Source organism: Pleuronectes platessa, chromosome 5, assembly GCF_947347685.1.
Source record: "Pleuronectes platessa chromosome 5, fPlePla1.1, whole genome shotgun sequence".
NCBI classification, from domain to species: domain Eukaryota; kingdom Metazoa; phylum Chordata; class Actinopteri; order Pleuronectiformes; family Pleuronectidae; genus Pleuronectes; species Pleuronectes platessa.
Window position 1 is genome coordinate 17,326,277 of NC_070630.1, and position 13,067 is coordinate 17,339,343.

The 13,067-nt window shown below is 41.3% G+C and overlaps 1 protein-coding gene across 2 annotated transcripts in view; it reads left to right on the plus strand.

Moving 5' to 3' along the window:
• Positions 1-12,622, plus strand: part of gria4a (glutamate receptor, ionotropic, AMPA 4a) — a 101,930-nt gene extending 89,308 nt beyond the window's left edge. Inside the window, exons 15-18 of one of the 2 annotated variants that reach the window (XM_053423512.1) lie at positions 515-762; positions 3,969-4,083; positions 7,600-7,737; positions 12,458-12,622. In XM_053423512.1, the coding sequence (XP_053279487.1) occupies positions 515-762; positions 3,969-4,083; positions 7,600-7,737; positions 12,458-12,622 (666 nt within the window). Of the gene's footprint in view, positions 1-514; positions 763-3,968; positions 4,084-5,823; positions 5,939-7,599; positions 7,738-12,457 lie in introns of both variants that reach the window. The other variant, XM_053423513.1, reaches the window with a different exon arrangement.
• The last annotated feature ends 445 nt before the right edge of the window (positions 12,623-13,067 follow it).

Genomic DNA, 13,067 nt, shown 5'->3' on the forward strand with positions numbered 1-13,067 from the left:
GGAACCCGGGACACAGTGGTTGTGTTCAGGGAAATGAGTTGATAAAAGAATGCCCCTGTCATAGATGAATAAGATAACTGGCTAGATATAGATATAGTTAATTATCATGCTATATGATTAGTGTGATAGTGTTTCTAACACTCACATATGTTGTATTTTTATAACATAATTTTTCATTCATATAAAATTGTAAACTATTATGAATTTATACCTGTACATATTTATAACATTTATACTATAATAAGTGCAAAATTACAGCCAACTATTCATTTGCATACTCATAATCATTGTGTATTGTGTAGTCATTTTAAATTGTGTTCCATACCTCGTTATTCCAAATATTCCCACCTGTAGTGAAGGTGTATATTGGGAACATATTATCTTTATTTTTATTCAATTTACTTTTAAACTGTCATTGTGTATCAGCTCTTCTTTATCTTATATGTGAGCAAATGAGGCCCATTCATTCCAAATTAACTCCCCCCTCTCTCCTCTCCACCCTCCGCCACCCCAGAGGTCCAAAATAGCCGTATACGAGAAGATGTGGTCGTACATGAAATCCGCCGAGCCGACCGTCTTCACCAAGACCACGGCGGAGGGCGTGGCGAGGGTCCGCAAGTCCAAGGGGAAGTACGCCTTCCTCCTGGAGTCCACCATGAACGAGTACACGGAGCAGCGCAAGCCCTGCGACACCATGAAAGTCGGGGGCAACCTGGACTCCAAAGGATATGGCATTGCCACCCCGAAAGGCTCACAGTTAAGGTGGGTGGAATAGTGTAACAATAGGCGACAGTAACAAAGCTGATGCTGTTGCCGCTATTGCTGCGATATTCCACCTACCCTGCTGTGCCTTTAATACTGCACCTTGATTAACCTGTCACTGCTGTCAGGTGAAAACATCTCGTGTTCAATTTGAGAGTTTGGGTTTTGATATTTGACAACTATTAAGCGCTTGAGGCTAAACTAAACTAACAAAATGAGAAAATACAATTTGTTTTAATTCGTCGGATGATTTCACCCCTCAGCAGCGACTTCCAGAGACAAATGTGTTTAGTGATTGATGTAGATTATGTTTTACATCATGGCATCTTCCCCTTTTATTTCATTGGCTTTCTCTTTCTGGCTCTCTTTTCCTTTCTGACTCCATCTTTTCTCCTGTTAATTTAGAGCCAGTTAGCTCCATCCCTGTGTCCTGTGTCAGTGTCATGTGTCCGCCCCTACGTGCTCGTACCCATCCTCTCTCCCCTGTAGCTCTATCAATCACTCTCTCTCTCTCCACAGGACCACCACACAGGTAACTCTGTCCATTTGCCTGTTGTCTCGTCCCTTTGTTCCTCTCATCCTCAGAAATGTTAGTCATGATGGTGATAATGTTGATGATGATGATAGTGATTAGTGTGATGATGATGATGATAATGACGATAGTGATGATGATTATTATAGGGGAGATTTATTAAATGAATATGGCTGCAAGGAGGGGCAGAACCTCAGACTGCTGCCACTACGTTCAAGGCCGCGAGGGGGAATTTATAGACGGAGCAGGAAACTAAAAGTAAGAGATGGGAAGTAGAGGGGCCTGGACAATGGGGGGACTAGGAAGTAATCAGATTACAGGATCCCAAACCAAAAATACTCACAAATGAAAAAGGATCATGCTACATTTTTTGTTACATTTGTTGGTAATTGAGTAAAACCAAATTAAAACCCAAATCAAGGAATAGTTTTATAAAAAATACATGACAGTGTGCGTGTGTCTTAATAAAGACAGTGGAAGGTGGAGGAAACACATGAGAAAGTAAATAATGGCACTAAAGTTGGTCCTTATATTTAGATTTTCTTTCAGCAGACACTTGTTTATCTGCCTTGTTAACGTGACAGTGCCTATAGGTTGCACAGAGGTATATTAACAGTGAGAATAATTAATTTATCAAGTGCCTGTGACAACGGCACTCAAGACTTTGTCTTCTCCGTGTGACAGGTGCCTGCCGACCTAAAAGAATTAGGTAAATTCGGTAAAGACGGACCACTTGCTCTCTCTTCCCTGCCCCCACCTCTCGCTGCCTCATGAAAGGCAAAACAAACCAAAAAAGCAAATCGGCATCACATCCTGTTCCTATAACTTCCCCCTGTGTGTGGTGCAAACACGCCCCTCGCAACCACAGTCACCGTAGTTTATCCCTTGTTCCTTACTTTCAAAAAAGAAAAGGGTTTTTCCGTTCAAGGGGGAAAAGTGACAGACAGCGGGTGGATAGGTCCCTTTTAAGCCCCTCGCCCCCCAGAACACATTTCTTGGACTATCCACGGTTGTCTCTGGCTTCTCTCAATCAGTGGAAACCTGGTCTCTACCACGCGTGTGGCTGGAAGTGTGCACGTCAGGTGAGCCTGCCTCTCCTATCACCGCTCTAATCATGATGCTAATTTACCTTTGTGATGTTGATGAGGAGGATGAATACCCTGATGATTGAAATGAGCGTTAGGAATGTATGCTTTCTGAAGTAGTGCTACTTTTGACATGGTTAACGATTATTTTGACCTTTATGATGACTCACAGATATGTTTGAACTGCTTTCATACATACACCTCTTATGTTGATGAGATTAGTCATGGCCTGTAGCTTAGATCACCCCAGAGAACACTCTTTCTCTCTCTCTCTCTCTCTCAATCTCTTGTTGAGCTTTACTCAGAGAGCTAAACCTGCAGTGTGCCTTTTAATTTATTGTTTTACCTTCCTAATTTCCTAAAAAGAATCCCGACCTGATGACCTTTCTGTGACGAGCGTGTCTTACATGCAGGCACATCACACAGGACTTCCCAATACACCTGGCATGGCACAGACAAAGGTGCAGATTAACAAACAAGCAGGCAGCGACAGCAGTGACCTTTTCGTAGAGATTAGCCGGCCTGATTACACTATCTCACACACAAAAGAGTTGTCAGCAGAGGGTGGGAGCAGAATAATTAAAAAAACGATAGTCACAGGTAGCTGTAAAAACAAGCAGAGATGTGGCAAGAGAAAGAGGCATGGGACAAAATGAATTTATTTAGGACATCCTTGGAATATAATAAAAAAAATCATTCAGCTCCTGCAGCCACGTTTTGTGGATGTTCTCGAGGGAGACACTTGCAGGAGAAGTGCAGTGGTGAAAACTGTGGCAGATTTACAGTGAACATCGAAGCGGCTGGTGAATATCACATCACCAAAATATATTGTCAGCAAGCAGAGAGTTTGATTCTAAATGGCACAAGGAACAGCATGAGGACGGCTTCCTTTTGAGCAGAATTTAAGCAGAAAAATGCATCTAAATATCCATATTTTAACTGCACTTAGAAATATATGAAACATTTTAAGTGGGATAAAATATTAGCAAGTTGGTTATTTTGAAAAATTTCCTTGAAATAATGATTATGAATACATGCACACAAGCGGCAGCATTGCCCAAAAATTAGCCCTGTGTCCCTGAAAATTGTTTGGAGGTCAATTCCCCTCAGGGGTGTGAGCAGGACGGCTGTAGGGAACTAGAGCTTCACGATCTCACTGACACCCCCACACAGACATATACAGAGAGCAGGAGGGGGCCAGAGCATCAACAGCAGGCTGCAGAGACCTGGTTAACACAATTCATAGCAGCAATCTGACAGTCGCTGTGAGCATCCTCTGCTCGTGCCACCCAGCAACGACAGGGGAGAGGTACATAGAGAAAACCAATGTGAGATGAACAGAATTAAATGTGAAAACAAAAAAGTATCTGAAGTAGAGAGTCAAAAGAGAAAGAGTAGAAGATAATGTTGTCTGGGGTGCATCCTTCCCCACGAACCCACCTTTGTCCATTCGACCCCTCTGATTTCTCCTCCCTCTGCTCCCCCACCCCCCTCCCTCCTTCCTCCTGGCTGTGGTCCCCACATCCATCTTGTCTGTCCCTCCATCCTCCACTCTGACCAAACTATTTTCCCTCCTTTTTTACTTAAAGAAATGCGGTCAACCTGGCCGTGCTAAAGCTCAACGAGCAGGGCCTGTTGGACAAATTGAAAAACAAGTGGTGGTATGACAAAGGAGAATGTGGCAGCGGGGGAGGGGATTCCAAGGTTAGCCCTCTCTGTCTGCCAACCCCACCACTCGGGGGACGGGGGCCGTCGCGGGCTGCCCAGCCGGTGAACGGCCTCCGTGGGAGAGTAGCGCACGCATCTGCCCTGGCAAAGAGTCAGGAAGTGACACCCTAAAATCTCCTAAGACACCCTGCAGCTCCAGAAATAGGCACAGTGTTGCATATGTTGTCAGGGGTGTGTGCCTTTTTTACATAAGAGGTTCAGACTCAGTGACAAAAGTACAACACTGTGCATTTTGAGACACAGAATAAGTGAATGCTATTTCCTGGTAAAGAAAAGTTTTAAAACATACAACAATTTTCTGTTGGCTGTGTCTTTTACAGACTCAAATGTAAACCAAACCGGCTTTCAAAAAAAATCTATTTACACCCTTAATAACATTTTATATTGAATTAACAGAGAAATGTAACATGTCCTCTGTGCAGAAGAGGGTCTGCCAAGATAAATCAATCACTCTTCATAATAATAATTTTCAATTGTGTTTTGGGAAGATCTGGTAGCGTCCCTCTGAGAGGACAGAGTGCCAGGTAATGGGGCAACAGTTCAGTGATGGATTCGTGTCAAAAGGAAACAGCAGTTACTGCCAAAGCTGGAATATTTGCCCCCTAGTGGCAGCTCTGGGGAGAGAAGAGATAAGATGCGAGTCTGGAGTCAAATAGCATGAATGAAAGAAGGACTTCACATGGATCCTCATCGTTGCTTCAGGAGAAACTCATTTGCTCGAGTAGATGGCTAAAAAAATAACAGGTTATAAAACGTTTAATGGTGAATGAGACCAAAGTGAAATCATTGCTCTCAGATTCTTGTAGACTCTTTGATGAATAATTGATTGAAGCAGAACGATGTCACGAGGTTAAGTTTGCTACATCTACTGTTCATTTGTAAAATTTCAACAGTTCCTTTCAGGGTTTTTTCTTCTGTTCACTTTCCTTCGTTGTATTTAAAGAATCAAAGATTCACTCGGCTCCTTTTAAGATTAGGTCCTGAGTATATTTGTGTGTTTTTGGCAAAGCTGTAATTCAACTTGTTCAAATTCTACATCCCACTTATTTTATTTTATTTTGATTTCTCAATACATCCAGCAATCTACAACCATGCTAACACCTGTGTGAAGATCATCGCAAGCGAACATGCTGATGTTTGGCCGACCATTTATGCTAATTTCACCTAGCATGTCCTATTTTGCACAAAACAGAAGATTGAAGTCGTTAGTTTTAAATTAGACATTTGAAGTATTGGACAAATTTGAATTCTGACCAGTTGTTGCCGTTAAAGGAAAAGTTTGGGTTTGTCTGTTTGCATCTTTAGGTTGACTTTGTATATAATGTAAGATTTGCTTTGCGTTTAGTGCGAACGCACCATAAGATAGGAGCTCTCTCTCCCAGTTGTAGCACGGAGCTAGCCTGATGCCAATAGTCCTGGTTTAGCAGTACTTGGCTCTGTTCAGTGCAGGACCAGCTGGGGCAGTATGGGTGTGTTACCTGACGTGACAAAGGTGGGTCCCACTCATATGTCTGTAGCTCGCCTTAGCTCCTCGCTCCCCCCAGCCCCTCCTCAACGAGCCTACACACATGTACTCAGTGGGATCCATGCTAGGTCACTTGATTTGAACAAAAAATGTTTTAATGTGACTGAGCTGTGCAATGCAAATGTGAATTACCCTAATAACATAAAATAACATGACATATGATGTTATTTATGTTATTTTTACACGCGAAGAACCCCGGTAAACCTTGCAGTATTGAAACTGAGCGAAGCAGGCGTCTTAGACAAACTGAAAAACAAATGGTGGTATGACAAGGGAGAGTGTGGACCCAAGGACTCTGGAAGTAAGGTCAGTCTCACGCTGCTGCGGCCCACAGATCGCTAGTCTGAAACTCTCATCCTGAATACGCTCCAGATTACTGCAACTACTGTCTTAGAAATAGCATTTGAAACAGCTTCTCGCTTAGCCTGAAACACATGTGCTCCAAAGTAGACTTTTTTCTATTTTAATGGTGGACCACATTTATCGAAATTTGCATCAGATTAAAACCAGTTTCTTGTTCAGTCTCTGTACTAATCTGTGGCAATCCCATCCCCATTACAGTCAGTCCTCATTAGGACTCTTAAGGCAATTTTCACTCACATGTTTTTGTTTTGATATCATACACTAGCTCATTTTTGGTCGACTGTAACTCATCCACCAGAGGAGAATACCACTGTGTCTGTAGTCATTTGTTGGCAATATTGACTTTATGTCTTGACCAATATATCTTGTTTGATATTTAATCAGGATTAGGTTATAATAATTTATTTCCATAACTTAAAGTATTGCTTTATTTTACGAGTCAATATTTCTCTAATAATATCTAAAGTTATTTTGTGCAAGAACCCTATTATTTGGTACTAATTATAGCTCAAATATTACATATGTGCACTTGCGATAAAATATTTAGGCCAGTTTAAATTAATCACCAGTGTATGAGGACCTGAGTGCACATGAGGTCAACTTATCATTCAGAAAACTGGACTTTTGTCCACAGGTTAGGAAACAATTTAACGAAGTTGAGCCGGTTATATATGCATATAAGCTCGACACAACTTCCTCACTTATAAGTTAAATAACTGAATCTAGTTTCCCTGTGATTAGAACCAAATGATAACGTTCTTGTTCAGTTTCTTACAAAAATATTTGGAAATGACAGACCTGTGAAATAAAGCATTACCATATTTTATATTAGCTTTTCTGCTAATTCATACACTTTTCATTTCAATAGAAGACAGGAAGATTTTACAATGTAAAACATGGGAGTTGCAGTTTAGAGCTGGCGACTGGAGCCTTTAAATCTCATTAAAACCACAGAGAAATGTCATCACCGCTCAAATTAAAGCCTGCTCTGTCATATAATCAAAGTGATTGACAAATTTTTTACTTAATTGTTAAATTATTGTTGAATAAAGCTGTTGTTGTGTTGCAGTAGAAATGTAGATTGTTCGTAATAATGATTGTGCCAGCTTTGTAATATATGTGTGTAGTAGTTGAAGTGCTGACAATAGTTATAATTGTAGAAGTAGAATGTAATAATGTCATATTTCATAATAACATAATAATGTAAAGTAATACATTTAGAATAGTACTGCAGTGACAATTTAATACTGGAAGTTGTTCCTGATTATTTTTATTTCTCTGACAATCTCTTTTTCTTTGTCTCTTTCTGCTTTTTCCTGCCTCTTTACTCATGGCCCCCTCCCTTCTCTTAATTTTTTTTTCTGCGTCTCTTTCGTTCTCATTCTTCGCTGTCATTCTTCTCCCTTTCTTCAATCTTTCAAAATTTTTACTCCACCTCTTCTCCTTGGCCCCACTAACCCGTTTCTCATCGGAACTAACCCCACCTCTTGCCTTCACCTGACACTCGCTCGTCAACTCCACCATTACTCGGCCTGAACTTGACCCTCCCCTCCTCCCCCAATACGACACCCACTTCCTCCCGCACTACGACTCCCTCTCTCCAGGACAAGTCGTCCCAGGCTCTCAGCCTGTCCAACGTGGCCGGGGTCTTCTACATCCTTGTGGGCGGCCTTGGCCTGGCCATGCTGGTGGCCCTGGTCGAGTTCTGCTACAAGTCTCGGGCTGAAGCCAAGCGCATGAAGGTGGACCTTAGCCCCCCCCACTGCCCCAGCCCCTCCCCCAGCACCCAGAATCTAGCCACTTATAGGGAGGGGTACAACGTGTACGGCTCCGAGGGGGTCAAGATATAGGGGTAGGATTTAGCGGCTCCCATATATAGGTGGGGTTATGGTGGTGTTGATCATGGTGGTGGTGCTGTAGATTATTGTATTGTCCATGTGGAGGCTGTCGCAGCAGCTCCAGTGTCGTTCTTCATGTGGTGATGAGATGGGGTCAAGCATTGTGGAACCAATTTAGCTTTTTATGTTTTATTTTGCTTCTTTTGTTTCATATATTGGCCAAATATTTTCTTTTATCATTTGTTATGTTTCTTTCTTTAGCAGCTCGCCCCGAGCAAGAATGGGGTTAGATGTGTGTGACTACAGTTTTGGTTCCATCGTCTTTGGCTGCAGATCATGATGAGGATGATGAGGATGATGCTCTTTGCCAAGGACTTGCTTAGGCACCTGCATTGTAATTTAGCTATCAACAAAATCTTGATCTAGCCGGGATGTACAACTCCAGCCTCAGTATTGTTTTATATGTATGTGTACAGGGCTTCAAATTAGAATTCATATCTAAATACATTTTTATAATCAATTAATAAGAATTTTCTCTCATTATTAGATCACGAAATATCATAAAATAGTGACAATGCCCATTGTTGTCTTCAGAAGCCTGAATGGGAAGTTTTGCATAACTAGTTTTATCTGGCTGACAGTGTTAAAACCTCTAAATACCCCATTAGCAATTATAAAAGTAGGAAAAAGATCATGTGCTCATACACGTGCTCGGTCATTTGCTGGAAATAGTTTGTATTGATAGCAACAACTTAATAATGGGCTGATATGGATAACAGCACTAAATTAAAAATCATCAATTAAAAATCATCATTTTGAGGTATCATCCTAATACCTCAAAACTGTAAGTCTAAATTTTCATGAATTCTAATGCTTCAGTATTTTCTTGGCTCAACTATTATAATTTTTTTAGAGTCTTCTCACCCTGCTGTCATAAAGGTTTGTTAGCGTGGAGTTCCTCATTAAAATCTATGACTGCTTCCAGCTACAAATTAATTAGCTAACACATGGACACCAGTCTTTGTGGATTTGGGTCTGGCCAAGTTATTTTTCGCCCATAATGTGATAGATATCTCAGGAAGAAAAACACTGCAAGACATTTTATACGATGTCTAGACTATCAACGCAATTTCCCAAAACTAGACAAAACTTGTGAGGTGAAGAAAATACCCTGTGTGGTCAGGTTGAGACTGGATTCATGTCAGCTCAAGTTTCTGCTGCACAACAGTTTCTTGAAATACTGGTTTATTCTTGACCACTCATGTAACATTTGCCCCATAGCAGTTTTTTATTCCTTTTAATTGTTGTCCGTAGATAGTAGTCGATCTGCGGCTACCAGCTGATGAGTAGTAGCTCGTTTTTCTCTACTGAATTTCTTCACCCGTACATGGTCCTAATTATAAATCTCTAATTTTCAATCCCATATTGGGATAAAGTGCACTGATCTATAATTCATCACACCAGCTTATCAAAATGTGTGGTGGTTTAAATTGGAATACCCGAGATGTTTGCATTTACAAGCTTTTTATTTTTGTATTTCAAAAGTAACATGTTCGATTTGAAAGGAGGACGAGAAGAAAGGTGGAGAGAAAAAAGAGAGAGATCAGACATAGTTGTGTTAATGTCTTATTTAAGCTCAGTCTGACTGGTTGTTATAATGAAAATGATAAAAGCAACACTTATAGATGTGTTATTAATGGTAGCACCTCAGTTGTCATTAACAACAATAATAATAATGATTTACTATATAAATGTGAGTTTAATGTTCAACAGTGAAAATACATAAAATATGAATTGCTGCTGAGCCGACCTGTCCGAGCTCTGGTGACTTGTTTCCTGTAATCTTCGTCCATACAGTTGGAGTTGTGCACCCCTGCTCTAGACCCTCCAAACAGGCATTTTGTCTCACTCCAGCCCCGACATCTTCAAAACAGCCCAGTTCCTTAGTGTTAATGCAGAGGAATAATTGATGAAACACTTCATATAGAATGGCTACTTAGTGATGTCGTTGTAAAAAACATGAGACATGTTTATCGATGTACACAGGCCGTTAACCAAAGGAAAAAAAGAAACAGTGGATTTCATTTGGATGATCTGCTGAGCGAACCGCTCCCAGGCCTTATACAGTCCTGTTTGATTATCACCTTGAGATAATTAGCAGGATCAATACAGGGGGGGGTACAGCTAAATAAGGTGCACTTACTATCGGCAATTATCAGTTTGAAGGTAACGGTACCCAATTTAAAATGAAGTATAAAGTTTACCACTAATAAACCACTGTGGGAGTGGAAGCGTTTTGGACTGAAATCAGAAGCAATAACCTGGATCTCTACCCTCAGGAACCGAATTTAATTCTGACTTGCTTCATCTCAAGATACAATAATATCGTCCAAACATCTAAAACAATATAGGTTCCAGAAGAAATGGTCTGAGATGTTTCTTTAGAGTAGATACTTAAATTCTTCTATTTAGTTTGGAACCGAGCTGTACATCAAACTGACGGTACTCAGTGAAAGCGGAGGGGAAACTCGTGTTTCAGTTTCTGGCAGCGAGTCACCTGATCAAATTGGCTGTTTGAAAAGTTTGAGCTGAAAAACAGTCAAACATGAAATTGCTTTTAGACATTTTTTACATTTATTTTTTCTAAAAAAGCAGTTTTTCTATATATTTTTTTATAAATCAGAGATGAAAGCAAAAATATGTTCTTGCCAAATTTTCTTTTACAAAGTCTGTAGATTGCTGACGTTGATTTCTGTAAAACCCTGTAAAGTTCTGACAGGTGATTTTTCATTTGACTTTGTGCACACAAGATAATTACCCGCGTGCACAAGATATTAATTTGTGCACGCTAAATATTGTCTCGTTCAAGTTAATATCAATAAATTAACTTGAGCGCACAAGATATTGACCTTTGCATTAATCAACATCTTGTGCGCACAAGTTATGTAACTCAAAAGGAATATGGGCCTCAAACAACTTCAGATGCACTGATGCAGAGAAATCAGCCAATGAAGTTTTATTTTCACCTTGAAATGTCATATAACAGGAGACATACACTCGTCATCAGCAGGAATCACCTGCTGCAGATATACATAAACTTGATCCCAGAAGGTAGTTATCTTGTGCGAACACGATAATAAAAGTGACATCTGTCGGGACTTTAGGGGTTTCATAAAAACTCGAGTTATGGTAGAGACTTTTAAAGTAGTGCCCCAGTGGCACCACATGCACACCATCCATGTGAGAACAAAGCTCTTTGGCTGTCCGTGGTGTGAGGGTCTCGTCCAACAGCAGCGACTGAACGGCCATCACAGTAGCCCGTCTGTGTGAAGTGTCACCCTACTCTGAGCAGTATAGTCCGTCACTCCCTCTCTATAAATCGGACACCTGGAAAGCAAACTCACTCCTTCCTGTTTTCCTCTTTCCAAAGTCCTCACCTTCCAAAATCCCAACCTTTCAAATCCTCACCTCAATCTGTGATCACTCAAACCCAGAACCCAGTGATGCATGGCCACCTATGAAATGCAGATGTCTACAACCTGAGCCCGCTTGTCCACGTTGTCCATGTTTGTTGATTGTTGCCTGCTTTTGCATTTACCTTTCTGTAGGACTGTGCTAATGTTTTGACAGTGTGTTAGCCTTGGTAATATCGGAATGTTTATATGTTTGGGGATGCATTCATGCCACCCACTCCCCTAATCAACACTAGGTAAAGCACTAACTGATGCAGTATTGCACCAACAAAAAAGACTTCCAGCCGGTAAACATAAAGTGTGTCTCAATCCAGGGGCAGCATAATTTGGTGGACACGCTCTACGGTCGTGTCTACTGAGTTTTCAATGATCGACATCAAAGCTTGTGGGAATTTTCAGCTCCATCCTGTTGCAATGGAGCTGAAAATTGGACACATCGAGAAAGTAGTAACATGTGTACCTGTAGCTGTTTAAAGAGATGAAATCTAGTTGCATTCCACAGCCATTACCTTTTTTAAAAAAAAACTGTTTGTCACCCAAGGCCAATGCATTCGGGGATAGGTCGGGCCGGAAAGGGTCCACCTTTAGGAGACTTTGATGCTCCGGGATGAAAGGACGCACTCGAAGGTGCATTTGAAAGAGCCTTCGAAATGGGAAAGACTAGTCGCACGGCTGTGACACAATTGGTTTTCAAATGCAGCCTCGGAAGGATGAAGCTCCTGAATTGAGACACTGCTTCCATAGAAAATACATTCAACACATTACATGAGAATCACTGCACGGAAATAACAAGAAAACTCCACTCCACTACAACCCACATGACCTTTAGTTCCAAAACATCTTTGCATATTCAAATACTCAATTTGTTAGTAATTAAATAGTTGAATGGGGAAAATCAAACTTTTCAAAGAATCGTCTTAACTGGCTGAATGCACCCTCAGACCTTTCTAATTGTTGAGGTAATTGGGTGTTTGTACCGGCACATGCATGTAGACAGGTTTTTGTTGCATGTGCAGAGGACTCTGTTTTTACACGAGTTGAATTCACTGCCCAATTTCTGCCAACGGCATGTTTTTTTTTTTAAACGAGCTCTCCACTCTGCCATCTCCATCCCTCCTCCTTCGTCCTCTCCTCCTTTCTCCCTCATGTAGCTGTCATTTTCCGAAGCCATGCGGAACAAGGCCCGTCTATCCATCACAGGAAGTGTGGGGGAGAATGGCCGCGTCCTGACGCCAGACTGCCCCAAAGCCGTGCATGCTGGCCACGCCTCCTTCCGACACCACGGCCTTGCAGTGGTCTCCTCCGGACTGCCCTGAAAACCAAAAACACCTGTTGTGCCTTAACGACACACACACAAACAAACACACAGTGACTTCGACAAGGACACACACGGGCATACAGTACAATCTCTCACATCCTAACATATCACATATAACACACACACACATAAAGCTACAGAAGCTCAAATACACAGAACACACAGTTTTACACACTTGAATACACAAACACACATTGCTCCTCATCATCACACTTTCCTGTTGCCATTGACTTATTTTACAAGAGACAAGTGAAATACTACTGTGTATTGAACAGCGGAGGAAAAAAGAAGAAAACCAAGGACAAGTTACGGCTATCCCACTTGCCTGCAGCGTTCATTCTTTTTTTCCTTTGTTTTTGGGAGGATACCATCCTGATATCAACGAATCAGCAGGAGAGCCAGCAAAGACATGACATGAAATATGAGCTGTGAACATGACGACC